The sequence below is a fragment of the Strigops habroptila genome, chromosome 5, assembly GCF_004027225.2.
Source record: "Strigops habroptila isolate Jane chromosome 5, bStrHab1.2.pri, whole genome shotgun sequence".
In the NCBI taxonomy this organism is placed as follows: domain Eukaryota; kingdom Metazoa; phylum Chordata; class Aves; order Psittaciformes; family Psittacidae; genus Strigops; species Strigops habroptila.
In genome coordinates, this window is record NC_044281.2 from 6,334,143 (window position 1) to 6,354,866 (window position 20,724).

Here is a 20,724-nt window from a genome sequence, read left to right on the forward strand (position 1 = left end):
TACTTGCTGTGCAGCACAATTCCATCTCTGTCCTTTTCCCAGGAACTGGGAGGAAGTGACCTTCCTTAGGCTTCAGCCCTGTAATGGCTGAGCAGTTGAGGACTTCTGCAAGATTTGACTGTGTCCTCAGATCCTTCAAGGGAGGTGGTGGCTTTTTGTTTGGTTGGTTTTTAACTAAAAATCTATGCCAACTTCATAATAGCTCTGCATCTGTTGCTCTATGCTGCAGAAGAACCACAGCTTCAAACCTCAGGGTCAAGAGAAGATAGCCCAAAGCCACCTCAGCCTGTTTCCAAGTTTGATGTTACCATCTGTTAATGATTATCCACTGGCCAAGTTGTGCTTTAAAAACATCCCTGGTCAGGGAATGTTTGTTAGACAAAAGTAACCTGGTTGGGTGAACAAAGGAATGGTGAAAACTTTCCATTACTTTGCTTCATTATCTTTAATGAGCGTAAAATGGGCAGAATACTTGTTAATTCAGCCTTCAACAGAGTGGGCAAAGACTCTGAAGGCAATAATTGGTGTTTATCTAAGTTTATCTAAACATAGCATTTAGGGGTGCTGTATGTATCTAAGCCAGAAAAGCTAGGTTCTTATGCTGTACTAACAGCCAGTAGCATTGTGGTTTCTGGGTGTTTGCAAATTAAAACAATAATGGCCTTTGAAACAACTGAATCCTGGAGGTTTTGCTGCAGAGGATGCTGTGATTTTACAGTATGTCTACAAATGGTTTTTGGAGATGGTGTCAGACTCCTGTGCAGCCTGCAAATGGTGGTGGTTTGGTTCCACCCTCTGTGTAAAGCATAGGCAAGAATGTCTGACTGCAGCTGCAGGTAACAGAAACTGGGCAAGAGGACTATGAAATGCAGAATCAGGCAGAGGCACATCTTACTCAAATGAAGGGCCAGATATGCCTCAAAGCACTGCTTGAAGTTCGTGGCAGGAGGGAGGTGGAGGTGAGGGGGTGAATCTTCTCTGCTGAACAAACAAATACTGAAGGTCTGATTTTTGCTGTTCTCTGGGAAGTCTTCTGGATGGATTATGACCCCGTGTCTCATAGACTTGCACTGTCTTGCCAGTGCCTGGCCACTGCTGCTTAAAGAATGTCCTGGTTCCACCTCAGCGTGGCTCATGACAGCCAAAACCGTTCAAGGCTTCCAGGTGTTAGTGCTTGGAGCTAAGCATCAGTTTTACTAAGAGGCCCTTGGTTTCAGCAGCAGAAGTGAAAGGTAATAGACACCCAGCAGAAACAGATTTGATTTGCATAGATACTCAAGTTTGAAAGTCCTGAAAGTGTAATTACTCTTGAACTCCCTCTTGAGTGGAAACAGGGGTCAGTGAACACTGAATGGCTGGAGGTTTGGTAAGATTAAACACCATATTAGCTGTAAAATGTGTACTTTACCAACATAATCTGAGAGATTCACCGTCTTGGCTTTTATTAGTAATCCTTCTTCCACTAGTTCCTTGTACAGAGAATCGATGGTCCTATGGATAAGAGACATCACTCAGAAATCCCAGGGCACTGTCAGTAAAAGCTCAGTCCTTCAGTAACTGAACTAGCTTGAGAGTTACGTTTCCTCAGCTTTATAAGTGCATTCTGTAGCTCAGAGGTAAAGTTGATTAGTACCATCAACATGAAATCAGTAAGTACAGTTTTCTGCATTATGGCAAGGAACCTCTCCCTGCCTCACACACCACGTGGCTCCCTCTCTCTCATACTGATTCCATTACCCATTTCCAGGTGATGCAGGATCAGTTATGACTTGTGTAATAGACTTGTTCATTAGTATCAATTACTGGGAGATTATTTTTAAATGATACAGTAATGGCAATCCTAACACTACTATAGCTATTCACTTAGCTCTCCAATTAGTAGTAATTCATTAATTCTTCTTGGAATTTATTCTGTTTGCAATAGACAGTCTCATCTTGTCAGGAACATGCTGGGAATGACTCGATCAGAGCAACCAGTGGTCCATCTACTGCAGTGTTAGGGTCATGGTGGCCAGAGGAGGATTGGGGGGAAACATATGGTGGAAATGGGCTTAACTTCTCCAATGGAACAGTTTTTTCCTATCTCCATTAGTAGCTGGAAATAGCTCCCAGTAATTGAGGATTTAATACACTGACACTTGTACTTGGTTGTCTATAGGTGTAATGTTCTCTATCTCTTTTGGAGTTCTGCCTATTAATTTCAATGACATTTTTGGCACCAGGTTCTACAGATTGATACTGCTTCAAGGGTTACATAAAATGAATAAGCCTGGTGGAAATTCTTGTATTGTTAGCATAAACAATACTGACTTGAATGTTTATAGGTCTTTCACTGTTTGTGCACTTTGCACATCCTCTTCCTTTTCTTTGTCTTTGCCATCTATCTTAATTGGGATGTTCTTGTATGGCTACAATAAAAATACTTAGTAGGGACTCTCAGCTGGCTAATAAAACTAGATATCTAAGTTGAGGTCTGCGGTCTTTTTCAGCTGGGAAGATTCATGTTTATGCAGTGTTAGTGGCACAATTAATACAAGAGTAGTAATAAGCAAATGCAAATTGGAACTCCCTTTCAACAGAGTTGGTTTTGCCTCTCTGACTCTTGTTCTCAGTGATTTCTGTCGAGTATGTGTCATAAAGCAAGCAGAAGGTAGAGTGGGACTAACCTGACACTTTTGTTGGGAGCATGACTTCTACTTTTCCTGTCTTATTATTTTTACTGTGCAAGCTTCATGATGCATGCCCCGAGTCTCCTCCAAGTAAGTGTGATGTGGTCAGTCTTTATTGACTGAAGCCCCTTGCGCCCTGTCCTCCATGCCAAAACAGAGCTGAACCTCAGCTTCTCTTGGTTATTTCTCTAATGCTTCCTCCTTCCCTGCTCAGCAGGGAAGAGCAAAGCATGGAGCCAAAATGCCAGATAAACTCTGATTAAAAGCCACTGCTACAAAGTTTGTGTTCTTAAAATGGCTGTGTGTTGTAGTAAGTTTATATGTAAAGAAGCAGGTATATGTAAGAGTAATTTTAAAAGCACAGAATATACGTGTCCTTGGTAGACTTTGGCACTGTTTTTGTAGGAGAGGTCATGCTCTGTTATAATCTATGACACATTTACTTTAAATATTTGCTTGGAGAGGTTCTTTAAAGTAGGTAGAGAGATCGCTGCCTGTGTAGTATAAGCCCCCAAAATGATCTAGTCCAGGTCTTGCTGAGTATGTCTTGTAAAAATGGATTCGTGGGGTGAATCCCATATGCTTCCCCCTGCAGTGATTGAGGGTGTTTGTCTTAATGCTGTTCTCCAGACCTGATCTCTTGGGAGCTGGGTCTGCACCACTGCTGCTGGGCCAGCAGGTCCCAGCGGTGCTATCTCTGTGTTTGTGTTATGTGTACAGGTGAAGAACAGTGGCTTGTCAGTGAATACATCACAAGCTCACTGAAAATGTAGTGTCAGAAAAAGAAATCCTCTTAAATCCTCCAAATAAGGATGCTTAAAAGAGCAAGGGTGCACAAGGAATCACTGGGTCTGCCAGAACTCTGGCGGGCGTTGGAACTAGATATCTTAAGGTGCTTTCCAACCCTAGCTATTCTATGATGCTAACTCTTACTGATAAGGCTAAGAGAGCTGGGCTGGTTCAGCCTGGAGAAGGCTCCTTAAGGGGAAACCTTAGAGCAGCTCCAGTGCCTAAAGGGGCTCCAGGAAACCTGGAGAGGGGCTTTGGACAAGGGCCTGTAGGGACAGGACAAGGGGAATGGCTTGAACCTGCCAGAGGGGAGGCTGAGATGAGCTCTTTGGCAGAAGCTCTTCCCTGGGAGGGTGCTGAGGCGCTGGCACAGGGTGCCCAGAGAAGCTGTGGCTGCCCCATCCCTGGCAGTGTTCCAGGCCAGGTTGGACACAGGGGCTTGGAGCAACCTGCTCTAGTGGAAGGTGTCCCTGCCCGTGGCAGGGGTTGGAACTGGATGAGATTTAAGGTCCCTTCCAACACAAAACATCCTATGATTCTATAATACGTAAGATTGATTTATGATATGTACATGAAGGGTGATTTACAGAGTACAGGGGCCTATTTACAGCCTCCCTTATCGGGTTTCAGATGAAATGGAAAATCTGACACTCACCAGAGCTGCTTGGTGCTTCTGCACCTGCAGAGACGATGGGAAAAGAGGGCAAATGGGGCCTATATCCTGCCTAAATGCTGCATGTGCTTACCTTTGCATGCTGGAATTAACCTGGCTGAAGCTGATGGTGACTGGCCTTGGTGGTGTGGTGGTGTAGGATGGGGATCTTAATCTGTATGCATTGTCGAAGGTGGGGAAAAACAGGATCTGCGCTATGTAGCGTGAAAGCAGTGTTTTGTTGGCCTGTTATTTGTTGTGCTGCAAAGCCACCGGGCAGGAAGGGGCTGTGTGAAGGTTGCTGTGTTCACTGGGAATGCAAAAAAGATTTTAGCTGAAGTGTATGTGCTTGTAAAAGTGTTTTTCTTTACCCTTTTTTTTTTATGCATATTTATAAGTGTTGGTAAAGAGGTTTTATGTATTGTAGAGTTCCTGATGCTGGTAAGCATAGCCGTGTTGAGATGCACCTTGTGTAATTAGAAACTAAATGGGTTGATAGTGTATCCAATGCAAAAAGGATGCACTCAATCTCAGGTAAGCAGGTCTTCTCTTTACCTGTCAGGAGTCAGATCTTCTTCCAGCTCAGATATCTTCTTCCTTGTGGTTGTTTTTTTCTGAGGACCACAAAAATAGACAGGAATTAGCGACCTTAGCACTGAGATGTGTTTCTGAATGTATTGAAGCAAAGTGAGGGCTAGAACAGCAAATGCTTCAGTGTTTGAATGTGGCCCTTGTCACTGAAGGAACGTAAAGGGAAAAATCATATTCTTGAATGCTTGGAGGGAAAGGAAGTCATATCCCCATTTATAAGAGCACAGGACATGTTTCTATCTATAAGTGCCTCACTAAGGCACTGGAGGGTTGAAGTGCTGCTTGGCCTGAGGAGCTGTGTCCAACCTATGTCTCATGCAGGTGCTCTTGAACTGGACTCTGCATGAAGTAACCTGGTGGCTGCTGATTTTTTCTGGAATCACGGAGCCTGTATACCTGACCTGCCACTGTCGCCTCCCCAGTGAGTGCCCAAGAGCACTGTACTTCAAAGGGATCAGTCCCACTCCTTGCAGTGGAGATTGTATACAAAAGAATCCCAGGATCATTTGCTCTGAGAGAAAACTCTTCTTCTTTTTGGAGCAGCACAACTCTGTGGTTGAGTGGGTATGGCCCTTGCCCAAGAGGGAAGCAGAAAGGAAAAAGGCATGGGGTCCAAGTAGCTGTTCCAGAGACTGTTCATGCTTTTTTTTACACTGGAGGGACAGCAAAACAGTAAGCAGGACTAGAACCCTGAACTTCTGGAGAGCTAACTTCAGCCTCTTTAAAGACTTATGTAGAGAAATCCCATGGGATAGGTCTTTAGAAGACTAGGGAGTCCAAAAGAGCTGGTCATTATTTAAGCACCACTTACTGCAAGCCCAGGACCAGTATATCCCCATGATGAAGAAATCGGGCAAAGGGGGCAGGAGACCTGCATGGGTGACCAGGGAGCCAGGATGGCGCCGGACTCTTTTCAGTGGTGCCCAGTGACAGGAGCAGGAGCAATGGCCATAAACTAAAACACAACAAGTTCTGCCTCAACATGAGGAAGAACTTCTTTACATTGAGGGTGGCAGAGGACTGGGACAGGCTGCTCAAGGGGGTTGTGGAGTCTGCCTCTCCGGAGACATTCCAAGCCCACTTGGACACGTTCCTGTGTGACCTGCGCTGGTTGGCCCTGCCTTGGACTAGATGATCTCCAGAGGTCCCTTCCAACCCTAATGATTCTGTGAGTCTGTGAAATATGTAAGGAGCTTCCCTGAGGGTCACACAGGGTGCTTACAGCTGGACCAGGATCTGAAGCCAACCCTCCTGAGTCTGGCTAGCTTCCTAACCATCAGACATCCTTCTGCGTTCACTTTCCTATCGCCTCGGGGAAGAAGCTTAAAGAGGCCAGAAAAACATGACCTGTACTTCTCTTCTCTTGGTATTTTCACCATGCTTAGGCTATGGGAAGATTCTGACTTGTGTCTAACTTCCCTACATACTGCAAAAAGCCCATGGAAAACATAAATAAGAAAGATATGCATCAGTAATGTCAAGCCCCTCCATTAATTACAGCTCACAAGCCATAAACAGTTAGGGATAATTAGTAGTGAAGAGGACATCATTAATCCATGCTAGTTGCCCACCTCTAGTGTCCATACTTAAGTTCTGCAAAGCACTTTAGAATTACTTCATCATAACTATTCACACAGCAGCGTTTGTGCACCATGGGATTTCTTCCATGGCTTACGTTTAAGCATGTGCTTTAATGCTTAGTTCTTCAGCTTATTCTTTGCGAAAGTTTATATTCGCTTTCCTGGGAATACAGTAATTTCTTTAACAGTGAAGACTTCTGCAGAGCTCTAGAGGCTGTGTTGTTGAGTTAAAAAGTCCTATCCAATCCTCTGGAAAATGCTGGGGGTTTTTGGCGGTGTTTGTCTTCCTAGAATGGATGAGCAGTGTTCTCCAGTACATTAATTGTAAGTTTCCAAGGACTGTCACAATGTAAATGGGTCAGTGGGCTGTTACTGTTTGCAATGCAACAAACATTCACCTGGATGAAAAGGTACACTAACCCCAGAACTATATGGATAAGCTAACGGGGAGAAAGTGATGTTCTTCTGTTTTGGATGGGAATAATGCCAACAATCCTATCTGCAGAACTACACCTCAGGTTTCTCTACATAAATAAGCTTGGCAGCAAATAGTCATTAGAATGTGCCAGTGGGGCTTTGTTTTGCAGTGAAGGAATGGGAAGAACAAAGCATATGCCATGCTTAACAACTGAGGAAATAAACTGTCAGTGGTTTATTTCTGCTGTTCCTCCAGCTTTGCCTCTTTAACCTTTCTTCCAACAAGCTAGAAATTACATATCCTGGGGTCCGACTGGGAAGAAAAGCTTATTTCTACCTATGTAAAGACACTAAGCATATGTTGAATTTATTGGCCAACTGGTATTGTCCTCAAGGCAGCTTCACCAATAACGTAACTCAAGAGCAACACAAAAATGAACTATGCAGGGGGAAAATGTGTTTTCCTAATTAACATAAACAGCATTTATGGGAAATTTGGCAAACACTGAGATGCCATAAAGGGAAATCTGAATTGTAGACAATGGCTTTCCTCCAAAATGTCTTCTTGGGAACGGCTTTTATTTAGAAAATGATAATGTTTAATGAATGTGAACATGCTCATCATTTATAATGGAAATCTCCTTGTTTCTATCTCTGAAATGTCAGCCTAGCTTCTGTGCAGCCATCCATTCACTTGGTTATTTTCTGCTTTGGTAAGTCACATGTAGTGAACTGTATTAGCTATTAGTTGGCAGATGATAGAAGACTGACTTCTGTGCTCAGTGTAGTATCTTGTCTGACTGGGTGGGCTCATGAAAACGTTTTGAGTAGCTCAGAGGTTGCTATGAGCAAACATGGACGTAATTTCAGAGCAGATTCCAGAGCAGAGTGTCTCTGTCACCAGAAGGGACAGGGTAGCCAAAATGTCTCATTGAGGGAATTGTTCCACATTGGAACTGCAGGATCTGTGTCACCCTTCAGCTGTGATTATCTAAGTCCTGCTGCCATCAGGTCTGTGGAAAAGTAACAAGAGGAAAGTACTCCTGTGGCTTACAGGAAGTGATAGTGTGTAAGCAGCAGTGTATGAAGTGAGTGGATTCCTTGGATCAAGTGTGGTGCTTGTGTGTGCGCCTGCTCCGGTTTGCAGCTTTCCTGCAATGCCAAGATACAGACAGCATCTTCTGATACTTGTACAGAAAAAGCCCTGAGACAAAGATGTTGGAACAGGTTGCCCAAGAAAGTTGTGAATGCTCCATTCAGGTTGGATGGGACTTGGAGCAGCCTGGTCTAGTGGAAGATGTCCCTGCCCATGGCAGGGGGTTGGAACTGGATGATCATAAGGTCCTTTCCAACCCAAACCATTCTATGATTCTATGTTCCCCCTAATTATTAAGCTCTTACTAAATGAGGGGCTCTGAGCTATGATCCCTGTTGGATTTAGTTACAGCATTCAAACAGGTTACAGCCCTTTACAGCTGGCTGAGAGCTCTGGATACTAATCTCCATCAGATACAGAAAATCCAACAGCAGTTCCGAGTCACTGCCCTCAAATCCAGCCTTTCCTCACTTTTGACCCAGCCTGCCTTTGGGTCTTATTCACTATAGCTTTGCTCTTATCTAGTTCCCTACACTGAAGCTGATATTCTTGTCATCGCCTTGCTCTTGTGGTTTTCTTTGCTGCTGCCCAGTTGCATCAGAGATATCCAAAGCTGCACTGAGATGCTAGCAAGGCCTATTTTAGAAACAACTTTTACACACTTAGGTTCCCATGTCCCCTCTTGCTGTTTTTTTTTTTTCCCAATTCCGACCATGCCTTTGTGTATGTGTGGGTGTGTTCACTTGCAATGGGTTGCTTTACCTGCGCTTGGATCAGAAACAAATCCTTGGGGGAGCAGAGCAGGAAAACCAGCACAATGGGCTTAATAAAAAGCACTCTGATAAGCACTTAAACATAACTTCCAAGTCAGTAACTGCAGAGAGCTTATCTGGCAGCTCTTAAGTTGGGTGGAAATCCAGTTTAAAGAAGCTTGTGGTTTACTTGGCTGAAGATTGCCAAGGGAAACACCATTGGCTGCTAAATCCTATGCGTACTATGGTTCAGTACATGGCATCCATCTAGACCAAATACTTGTAAAGCTGGTGAGTTGTGCTGAGCTTGGGCTGCCAGCAGAAAGGGGTGGACTCAGAACAACATATCAGTAAAAAGATTGCACTGACACAAGGATGCCATCAATGTTCTAGACATCAAACACTTTGGCAGATGCTAGACCTCTCTCTTTCAGTTTTATAACAGGCTCCTCTAGGCTGAGTGGGGACTTAGACATTTTGTTCAGGCTAGATATAAGGCAGAAGCTCTTCCCTGTGAGGGTGCTGAGGCGCTGGCACAGGGTGCCCAGAGAAGCTGTGCAGTGTTCAAGGCCAGGTTGGACAGAGGGGGCTTGGAGCAACCTGCTCTAGTGGAAGGTGTCCCTGCCCGTGGCAGGGGTTGGAACTGGAGGAGCTTTAAGGGCCCTTCAACCCAAACCATTTTATGATTCTATGATATCTCTTTGCCAGCCTTCCTAGACATCTATGCCCTATCCCTCAGTATGAGGCAATTTCCCTCCTCAGCCTGTTTTTACACTGGTGCTAACAATATTAGCTTGCTGATCTGTGGCTGGGCAGATGACAAGCTGCCACCGTGTGCATAGTGAAGAAAAACGCAATTTTCACCAGAGTTGAACCACATTCCTTTTGTTTCTGCTGTATCCTCATCCACTCTCCTGAGACAGTCATCAGATCTGGAGCCATCAGAGTCCAGCACAGTGTTTCTTAACAAGGATACTTGTGCTTTATACCCCATCAATGCTGGACCCTAAGGGCAAGTAATAGTGGGACAATCTGTGGGGTGAGATGTTTCCAACATGGATAGAGGCACAAAATCTGTGCCACAATTGATAGCACAGTGGCTTGTTGCATATTAGCACAGAATAATAGAATCACAGAGTCACCTTAAGACTTTCTTTAATATGGACTTTAGAGAATTTTTTGTGAATTGTAAACTACTTATTCTAAGGTGTGCTTGAAAAGGCATAGAACATCTACTCCTGAGTAATGAGTGTTCTCTGACAACAAAAAGCACTTTAGTTCTACTGTGGTGTCTTCCTGCAAAGAAAGGAGAAGAAATCCCTCCTTAGCACACAGGGGATGGCCAAATGTAGCATTGGGAAGTTGGGGTAACTGTCCCTAGACAGAAAATTCCACTTATAAGAGTTCACTTAAAGAAATCATCCTTGCTGTCCATTCCCCACTGACAGAGTGCAGAAAAAGGTTTGATTTAGCTGAAGAATGTTGAATCCTCCTGAGAATGCTTTTACATTGTGTTTCAGGCATGTTCATGGCTACAACAAGAACCCAAATCCACTGTTACTTGCACTGCATATTTGGGGTGGAGAGGTATGGGTAACACATGCCTTGAAAACCTAGGGGATTTTTGCTGCATAGCAAATGGATAAGCTGCTTCCAAAACTTTCCAGCTCATATGATTCTCATTATATAGGCCAGATTTTCACAAAGCAGATCTGAAGGCTGTGCACAGAGGTATGTGTTTGTTTATGGACTGGGATATTTATGCAAATACTAATTAGAAAAAAGCCTTTGCCAATGCCAAACAGCCATTTCAAATAGTTCTGCACAAGGAAGATGTGTTTCGACTAAAACCGCATACCTCCTTCCATTCCCCACCCCAGGCAACTGTTCGGTTGTGGTTGTGCTGCATCTCTGTCGTGTCCCCCCCCATAAAGTCTTTAGGGAACTTGTATTACTTTATCAGTACTTCTTCCCCCTCTTCTCACACCTTGTTCTCTCGGGCTACTGGCACAGGTTGGGAAAACAAGGGTTAAATAACCTCCCTCCACCCAAACTATTCTGATGCTGTACTGAAGGAAAAAAAAACCCAAACAACATAATGTAACACTCTATAATTCTACTGTGACATTCTGAAGCAGAGTTTAGCTGATCTAAATGCATCTGCCCATGATGACTCTGGGAAGATGGTTGCAATGTTTTGTCTATATATCTTCAGCCTCCCTATTTTTGAAAGGGATTCATCAACCCAGTTGGTATCAGCTTTCAGAGCTGCTTCAGTTTTGTGTCATTAAATTGCCCCTGTCAGATGAAAGAGCATTTTGAAAGATAATTTGAGCAGAAGTATAGCAACGGCAAATATTTGCTTACTTAAAAGGATTATAGAAATGAAATACAACATGAGATTAGGGTTGGCTATTTGCCCTGAGGATTTGAAGTGCATCTGCTGATTGAATGGTAGGGTCTCTGTAAGCTTTGAGTTCTTTTGCACTGACATGATCTATAGTTTAAATGCTTGGGTAAGGAATTTAGGGAACCGTGAGCTCTGGAATTCTGTGTATGGTAATACTGTGAAACTAGATGTGAACATGACATGTGCTGTGCTCCAGTGAGTAATACACATAAAACAGGTTAAAGACCTACATTATACTTAACTGGCTTAACTGTGAGTTCCCAAACCTTTCAATAGTAAATAGTAACATAATTCATGTGTACCTGCTGTAGGTGATCTATGTGTTGCTATGGATAAAGGAAAGGTTACACCAAAACATAGAGTGCAATTTTATTTATTTTTGCTGTATGGTTTTGAAACACATTAACCAGTCCAGCAGCCGGAAAAATTCCTGGCACCCAGATCTATGCCTTCCTTGGAAAACTGTATTAATCTGAACATGTCACCTTAAAGAGAGGAATTGCTTGGATTTTCTTGGTTGACTGCATTAGAGGAGTTCAAGAGGGTGTGTATCTCTTGAAAATCTGATCTGTTTTGTAATGAGTTATATCTGGAACAGTTCAACTTGTCCTAAGCAATGTTTATAAAGGTTAAGGATTAATAATGGTTAAAGGAAAAGGCCTTGAAAAAAGATTTTTTTTTTAAGTGATTCTGACTTGAGATTCAGTGAATGTTTAGGGCGTGTGTTTTGATACCGGTATCTCTGAGACTGAGGTTTGCACTGAATACCACTGTGTTGGGGCAGAGAACTGAGATATACTCTGAATTCTCCCAACTTGCTGCTCTTACCTTATCACTCTTTTTCCCTTTCTTGGGTTTGGTACTCTTCTCTCCATCCACAGCCAGCTTGAGATTCTCCAGCTTCTGCTGCATCAATTCATCAACCTGTGCAGACAGACAGAGTTTAACCTAAGTCTGCTGCTTTGCCACCGCACCTCAGTCAAATATTCAGCCAAACAAGCATTAAAGCAAAGAACAGATCACAGTGACTCTGGAAGGAGCTAAGGTCTGTGCCAGGGCCAGTTCTTACAGCTGTAGAGAAACATACACAGGCAATGCACATTATTAGTGTCCTCGGACTATTGTAAGCACACCTGCACTCTGATCTCTTTCTCCACTTCTTCCCGTTTCTCTTCTTTCATCAGCTCCGGGTCATGATCCTGGAGAAAATCCCATCCCTCGTCTCTGTTCTGCCAAACGGCTGTTATCCAAAAGAAAGAAAAAAGGGGAAGAAAGTTACAGAAGCCATTGATTTCTCCAACTGCTGCTGGGGGCAAAAAATAGGTACTTGTCAGCAGCTTCTACTAAATTATTAGCTGTATGAAAGTAGCAGGCTCTAGGGACCCTTCCCAAGTCCACGGCCCTGTTGTGTTAGAATCTGTAAATCTTGAGGTTAACTTTTTTCTTTGCCTTGGGCTGTAAATTGTTATCAGACTTGAGGAGGATAATGGGATGTAGAGGTTGCCATTTGGAGGATGCGAAGCTGGATGCCTGGAGTGTTGTTCATCTTCAAGAGCAGGTACTACAGCATTGGCCAAACCACCTTGTGCCCAATGTTGGCTTTCTTCTTCTCTCTGTTTAACAGCATAGTGCTTAAATCTTTACCATGAAGAGGTCAAAAATGACTCCTGTCCTGAGGAGCGTACTCTCTATGCATGTCTCTTGGCTGGCATAACGCAGGCTTGGAGACCAAAGGAAGGTGTTTAATTTAAATCAAAAAGTTTCCTTTTTCTCTCCTGCTCAGTTATCTAATGTCAAGTTAAAGCTGAGGTGACCTTGTGAGTTAGCCTTTGTAGTAATTCACATGAGGCTGAAAATGGTCCAGGAGCACTGGAGTATGCTTAAGCTTTAAGCTGAAAGAGGGGAGGTTGAGATGAACTCTTAGGCAGCAGCTCTTCCCTGTGAGGGTGCTGAGGCGCTGGCACAGACTTTTCCCAGAGAAGCTGTGGCTGCCCCATCCCTGGCAGTGTTCAAGGGCAGGTTGGACACAGGGGCTTGGAGCAACCTGTTCTAGTGGAAGGTGTCCCTGCCCGTGGCAGGGGGTTGGAGCTGGATGAGCTTTAAGGTCCCTTCCAACCAAAACTATTGCATGATTCTATAGAAGCCTGCACTGAGCACATGGAAACGGGAGTGAAAGGGGATAGGGAGTCTCACAGAGTGATAACCTGTATCCAGCCCACAAGCAATATACAGCCACACAGAGACCGTTTTAACTTTCGGGAGCTTAAAGCTTGATGCAGTAACTGAGAGGCAGATGAAGTCTTTCCCAAAAAGAGACAAGGCCCACCTGATAGAGCACCTCTATTTCTTAGTGTTCTGTAAAGGACAAGTAATAAGGAGACCTAACAAAGCAAGCTTGTGCAAACTGATGATCATCCCCCCAACCCTGTAACTTTGTTTACGGAGGCAAATTGCAACTTGCTCTTTAGAAAGAAAACTAAATGAAGTCTGGCAAGGTTGGCGCATGTCTGGATTTTCCACTAATAGCAAAAGGTACCTTTTAATGGAAATGCCCTCTTTCTACATTTTGGAGGTAATTTAAAGGAAGAGAGTTCATACCTTGTATTTCCTTGCATTTCAAGCCCTGATAGTATCTTTATAAATGACAGCTCATCTCCAGCAGTATGTGCTAATTCAGTTTCCAGATGATTTAGAATTACACTTTAAAACATAGGTTCCTTTTATGAATCTGTTCTGTAGAGGGTACTCTTCCCTCTACCCACTGTCATTTCTAAGGCACTGTAAATTCAGGAAGGTTTTCACAGTACCCATAGGAGATCATTCAAGTTTTAGCCTAGTTTTTATAACACTGGCTGCTATTTCTACTCCTTATAATTTTTCAGAGTCCAATTATGTGTAGGGTATTTGTGGCTTTACACATAGGGAATAGTTTTTGCAGGTGAGTATTCTCAATTTCACAATTGAAAATGGAAGAGCTGGAGAAGGATGGTGGATTTTCTTTGGTAATGAGGAATGAAACTCAAAGGTATAGACATTAATTTCTTTAAATTACTTGCAGGTCATCAGATGGCATGACAGATGTCATGTAGTGTTTTAAGAGGGAAAGCTGATTTGCCCTAGTTAAAAGGTACCTCCTCCCGGCTTGCCAGCCTGGAATTTCAGCCTTGGGGAAAGGGGATGTTACATGGGAGTTATACGAGTTTGTAAACACTTTCCTGACTGGATCAACAGGTGCTGTGTTTCACAGCAGTTCTGCGTTCAGAGGATCCATAGATTTTTGTTCTGTGGGGTCTTTTTAATCATATTGTTTATTGCTGTTTTGTGACTTCATTAGTGGGTAACATCCACTGCAGGCAAACCAGGACATCCCCACAGATTAGGCAGCTGTGCCTCTGACATTCCCTGGCAATGAGTTTTCCCTGTGCTGTATTAGCCGCTAGGTTAGAGGTCTTTCACTTTAAAAGAGAGATCAATAACTCACAGGTGTTAGAGGCTATGTTCTTTTACAGACCAACAGAATGTTTCAAAGTTAGTTTTAAAGTGAGGCTAGGAGGCTGAAGATGTTGTGTTTTCAGTGGCTGGTCAGAAGAGCCTGGTATTCTGTTACAGACAGGGTCATCCCGCTACAGGAGCTATTTTTTGCGTGAGTGTGTGTATGCAATGCAATTTATATGACCTCTTCTAAAATAGCATGCATGCTTCTCTTTGGATTAGTTCATATGCATACCTCTCTAGTTCAGGACTCAAAAGCCAGCCTAGCACACTAATGTGGCTGTTAACAATCGCCATCTCAGCAGCACTAGTTCTCACTCTGCGGACTAGTAGCTAATTCCAATACTTCTGAATTTCAGAGAAGAGCTTGTGACTGTTAATGGAAATGAATGTATCTGAAGCATGAAGCTTCCCTTAAAATGGCCACTTTCAATCTCCTGGAAAAAGGATTTGAATCTTTTGACGCCTGGTTAAAAATATGTAATATCACCACATCTCAGAGTTTGGGCTATAGAGTATTTGGGTTGAACTCAAATATCCTCTGCAACACTGAGCAAGTTGTAAGTATCAACTGGCCAGCTGTGTAATGGGGGAAATAGCATCTTGCTGCCTCACAGCACAAGGTACTTCAGAAGCAAAACCCACGAAGATGGAGGTAATGATTCAGACTGCTTTATACTTGCTCCACTTAAAGTCTTGCTGTTCCAGTGCAAAAGTAGATGTCACACAACAGTATGTATGTAAAATAAGTGTTTCAGCTGGAGCTTGGCAAATGTAGTTTGGCAACTAGTGAAACTGTCCAATACAGTTCTAGGAGAATAAAAGTCTTCATGAATTCCAGTGAAGTTTAGGTAGTAGTTCTAGCTTGGTAGAGGAGGAACAAAAAACAGGGTGGGAAAGTCTGTAATTGAAATGCTGAGATCGTTGTGGAACACTGCTTTAGGATTTATAACATGTAAGAAAACTCTCACTGCTAGAAGTCAGCTATCAAGCAAAACTGTACTGATTTATATTCAGTAAGTTGTACACTTCTTTCCCTCCAGTCAACCCAAACCAGGCAGGAAACTTGTACGCAGGAGGGAATAATGGAGCCTTTTCCTATTTGGAATTTTAGCAACTCTAACTCCACAGAGTGGGGAGCAGACTTTTAATAGTTAATAAACAATTATTAAAAGACCTTTAATAGTTTGAGAATAGAATCTGCATAAAATAGAGCAAAAATAAACCCCGAAAGCTTTGGGTCAGGCACACTGAACAACTGAGGGCTTCAGTTTGGCTTCTCTGACCTTTGGAGTCTTACTGTGCTGTTCACTTATAGTTCATGGGACAGATGCTCCTTTCCACTTCAAACAAGTGCACTTCCAGGGACAGCACAAGGGACTGCTAACCTGCGTATCTAGAGCACATACTGAGGACAAGTGTTTAAGAGATGGGCAAGCATCGAGTGTAGAGGAGAGGATAGAAGCGATCTGAAAAAGAGCAAGATGTCCTTTTGTGAAAATCTCCCTCTCTCCCAGTGAGAAAACCCCTAATTTTTGGGTGCTTTCTCAAAGTGAGAAGGCAGCCAGCCTCTTAGCTCTGAGTTATGCTTAAGTTGCACACACTTTGTATGAAGCCAAGTATATTCGTGGTCCAGCAGCAGTTTTTGTGCCTTTGCTTGGAAAGATGATCATAGAATCATAGAATCATAGAATCGTAAGGGTTGGAAAGGACCTTAAGATCATCTAGTTCCAACCCCCCTGCCATGGGCAGGGACACTCCTATTAAAACATGTAATAAAAAAATAATTTGACTAGCTGAAGGTTGTGTAGGTGAATGAATTCATGGACTCTTTCCATGAACAGAGGAAGGCAGAGTTACAGGAGTATGAAAACCTTAATGCTGAAGCTTCATTTACAGTAGTGCTTTTGAATTCTTTCAGATGTCACTTTTGTTGCCCTCGGAAAAGACATTGCACAAACATTAAAGCACTTTGGTTCTAGTTTGGTCACTTTTACTCATAGAAATGTACCTTCCTGTACCATTAGATCAATGATTTTGACAGACTCCTAAGAAGAATTGAGGTACTGAAAGGCTCCCTTCCCAAATACCTTTCAATCTGATGTCTTCATTTGTGTAATGTTCCAGTAGTTTGGGCAGCTGCCCAGCTTGACCTTACAGGAATGACATTCAGATTAAGCTGAATTAGAAAAACATCCTAGCTGTAATTGTTATCTTTTTCTACTGACCTTTGTATTGACTGTTTCCTTCCTCCATTATTGAAAGGAAATTACTTGGAGCCATTTTCCAGCCTTCATCTTCTTCCTAGATGGGGGAGTGGAGAAGGTTGTGAAAAGTCAGAATATTAATATATAGAAACTTTGCAAGTATGAAAGTGTCATAATTCTAATTGGGCTTTTAAATATTTGTTTTAATGTGAGCAATGAGACAGCATTGTTCCATAGAACCATAGAATAGTCCTGTCCCTACAGGCCCTTTTCCAAAGCCCCTCTCCAGGTTTCCTGGAGCCCCTTTAGGCACTGGAGCTGCTCTGAGGTCTCCCCTTCAGGAGCCTTCTCTTCTCCAGGCTGCCCCAGCCCAGCTCTCTCAGCCTGGCTCCAGAGCAGAGCTGCTCCAGCCCTCGCAGCATCTCTGTGGCCTCCTCTGGACTCAAACTTCTTTTCATTTGAGTCAGCTAGTGTATTTTCCTATGTTCAGTTGATTGCTCCCATGCTTGTCCTGTGTTAAGTGCACTAAGGCACCTTGAACCAACAGCATACATTTCAGTCTAAGCAGAGATATGGAAATAACAGTCTGACCATGTTTGTGAAGCTTTCCAAAGCCTATCTCACACTAGGTGTTTCTCATTCAACAACAGGGAAATTTTTGCATTGACTCCATTGTGCACATTTGGTGTGGAGATTTTGCTAATGGGTTTCACTAAAGACAAAACATGTCTCACTGTTAAACATTGCTGGATGAAATCGAGGGATGCACAGCCTTACTCATGTTCAGTGAGGAAGACAGGTTGCAGCATGTTAGGGTGAAGCACGCCAGACTGGTCTAACATGTGCTCTGCTATTGAAAAGAGGGAACATATGGTGCTGAAGCTGTGGGTTTTGCTTGTTTTCCTTTTTTGTGTGTGTGGTGGTGTTTTCTTCTGTTCTTAGGAGCCCAATGGGAAATCAAATCAGCACCTTACACAGAAAAGCAAACAGAGTTACTTTGATATCAAATATGCTTCTTAAGAGATTGCTATCAGGCTTTTGAGAAATATTTAGGTTTCCTTCTGGGATCAAACTTTTGTTTTCTTTAAGAACTGAAGCTAGAAGTGGGGCACTTTTCTGCCTGCATCACTGTGACTTATAGCCTATACTTATTTTAATAAGTGTCCTGCTGTTAGAACTTTTCTCAACTGGTCTTAGATACTATTTCCCTCCACCCTTGTCCGAATCATAACCTTGGAGAGAATGTTCCCTTTGTTCTTTCTCAATGAACCCTAGAGAACCTGATATAATGGCTCAGAATTTTACTAGACAGAAGTTGTGATGGCTGAAGACATGAGAACAACATGAAGTTATAAAGTCCCAGAGCTCTATGTTGTTATTTCACCCCATTTCAAAACAATTGGGAGGGGACTGAGATTCATTTTTGATATCACTGGTTCTTATCTCCTGACGTGCAAAACCAACAAAGAATCAAATTTACCCTGTGAAAGTCAGGTTTTTAAGCTTATGAGTGAGTTACCATCTGGTTTCAGAAGCTTGGGTTGGGTTTGACGTTTTCAATGTGCCTGAACATTAGTGTCTCATTTTGACTTAGGCTCAACTGTCTGCAACAGCCTTTTTCATTGCCTCTGCAAGACCAGAGGCATCACAGGGGTTTGTTCTGGGCCAGCTGAGTTGGGAAGGAGCAAGGACAAGGGCAAAGCTGCAGAAATCCATTAGAGGACACCCTCAAGAATGCTTCCAAAAGGAAATAGGCTGTCTGAGATACTACGGACTTCTATAACTGTGTATTACAATGGTCTTTAAACTCCCCAGTTTCAAAAGCTTTTCTAAGCTATTAGCTTCACATATATACTTTTATCTGCAGTGTGTACACTGACTTAAGGGGTTACACCATGAAGTGGTCCCAGAGAGCTGAACTTGGCACTAGTACTAGTCACCAGAAGGCTTATTGGCAACAAACAACTTGGCATCAGTATTACTTGGCTTAGGTCTGCAGGCCTTACACTCATTTCTCCTCTGCTGCTCCCACGGGTTGGCTCTGCTCTGCCACTAGGATACAATGAAGTGGTACCAGTAATTTTACCTTCCACTGCTTGGAGTATGATACCTTCACTAATGCTGTGATACTGCACTCTGTGACAGTGTCACCCTGATGACAAACAACTGAAGATGTGTGACCAGAACTTAACAAATATCCTGTTTGCACAGAAGCAGCCACCACCCTTCCTAGTTAGCGATGCAAGATCAGGCTTAAAGAGCTTGGGAAACACGTTTATGTATGCGGCTCCTTCAGCCTGCTCTCCTTTTTCATTTACAAAAGGGAGAAAACCCCAATCCGAAAACCCCAAACATCGTTTCATATGGCCCAAATAGCGTTATCAACCAGCAAAGATGCTGAGTTGCAAGTTAACACTTGGATATCTACCTCCCAATTAGATAGACTGATCCTTCCTAAATTCACGTAGTTTGGATTCCTGGCTAGCTGTTATGAGAGCTTTGGCCAGATTAATGGATGTTGTCCAAGAAAAGCATCTTTTTTGTTAAATGGTTATTCTAGGGCTAGGATTTAAAATGTATCTGTGTAAAACTCATAGTGAAGAGTCAGCTTTGCCCCAGAAAACTCAGCCTTCTCCTCCACACACTCCCAGAGAGATTAATGACACTTACTAAAAAAACCCCATAAAATATTGTTTCGACTTTGTTTATGTAATAAAGTAGATGGGAAACAAAAGTTGCTGCTTCAGCAAAGGCCTACAAATTCTTGTTGCATAGTTTGCTTTTGAAGATGCCCTTTGGTCAGTGCACTGTTTCACAGGTGCTTTCCTCAGTGAAGCTACTCCCAAAGTAATTCAGAAGCATACCTTCTGTGAAAACAGGCCTTAGTACATCAAAGGCTTTGGGGAGTATATCTCACTTTAAGTGGTGTCCACTGTGACTTAAAGCGAAAGATAACTCATGCCTTAAGAATGTGGACTGAAAATGCATGACTGCTATTTAGAGGCTTATAAAACACTAGCTTGCAGAACAAAGGACACAGCTGTCCAGGTGTGTATGTACTTATGAGACTGAAATCCATACAAGCTCTGAGGTCGGTAGCCAACTGAGACTAAGCTGTGCACTCCAGCAGAATGGGTGTCCCAGATGAGGAAGGTGTTGAAGGAGCAATGTTGGTGCAGTGCTGTGGTCTCCTTGGCATACTTCTGGCAGCTCCAGGGATGCTGGGAGTGGCAGTAACTAACTTCTCTGTACCCCACATGAAAAGTGGCAATGCTTGGTTAGCTACCTGGGCACCCTTTTGTTATATGCATGGAAAAAGCAGCAGCAATGCTTTGAAAAGTGTGTGCACACTGTCAGGGCAATGATGTCAAAGCCCTGAAGTGTATCTTCCCCTCATCTACAACTTCAGCAGCCTGCACCTTCAGCTGCTGCTCTTCCCCTTGAACTGAGTCATGCCACGCAAATGGCCGTTCCTAAAATACGAAAGGTACAAATCAGTTCCCCAGAATCAGCCAGGTCATTGAAAGGCTGAGAGGGACTGACCTCAGCCAGTTCTTCTGTCTTCTGAACGCAAGCCTGAAGCCTTGGTGACCAATCTAATCTAAATTACTAGCTTCTGCCCACAGATGGCTGACTAGGCTGGACTTTGGCTCTGTTCTCACAAGCTGTTCTTACTGCAGGATGCCCTTACTTTCTTTTTAGCTTTCTCTTCTTTTTTGTCTTTTGATTTTTCTTTCTCTCCTCCTTTTTCTTTTTTGTCCTTCTGGTCTTTCTTTTCCAAAGCCTTCTCCATTTTGGCAGCCAGTTCTGCAGCAACCTGAAAGAGACAGGAAAAAATGGGAAAAACTGGCCAAGTATTTTCATGTGTAAAGTGTGTTTTACATGTCCTGTAGGAGGTATGAACCAGTGTGTATTTTTCCTCCTTCACTTTTAGCTTTCCCATACTGGGGAAACATGATATCCAATATGTCTCTTGGTGGTCCCCTATGAATTCCAGACGGGTTGGCCATTATAGAGAAGTCCTTCTAGTTTTTGCTGAGGGCACTCCCACCAGCAAACTTTCGCACAG

General features: G+C 43.1%; 1 protein-coding gene across 3 annotated transcripts in view; it reads right to left on the reverse strand.

Annotated features, from left to right (window-relative positions):
- The window catches only part of IQCA1 (IQ motif containing with AAA domain 1), a 99,539-nt gene that overhangs the window by 24,648 nt on the left and 54,167 nt on the right, over window positions 1-20,724 (reverse strand). For all 3 annotated transcript variants that reach the window (XM_030488458.1, XM_030488456.1, XM_030488457.1), the window contains 6 exons: window positions 20,347-20,472; window positions 16,677-16,752; window positions 12,090-12,196; window positions 11,785-11,880; window positions 4,666-4,724; window positions 1,409-1,491 (listed from right to left, as the gene is read on the reverse strand). In XM_030488458.1, coding sequence (XP_030344318.1) covers window positions 1,409-1,491; window positions 4,666-4,724; window positions 11,785-11,880; window positions 12,090-12,196; window positions 16,677-16,752; window positions 20,347-20,472 — 547 coding nt within the window. The remainder of the gene's footprint in view (window positions 1-1,408; window positions 1,492-4,665; window positions 4,725-11,784; window positions 11,881-12,089; window positions 12,197-16,676; window positions 16,753-20,346; window positions 20,473-20,724) is intronic.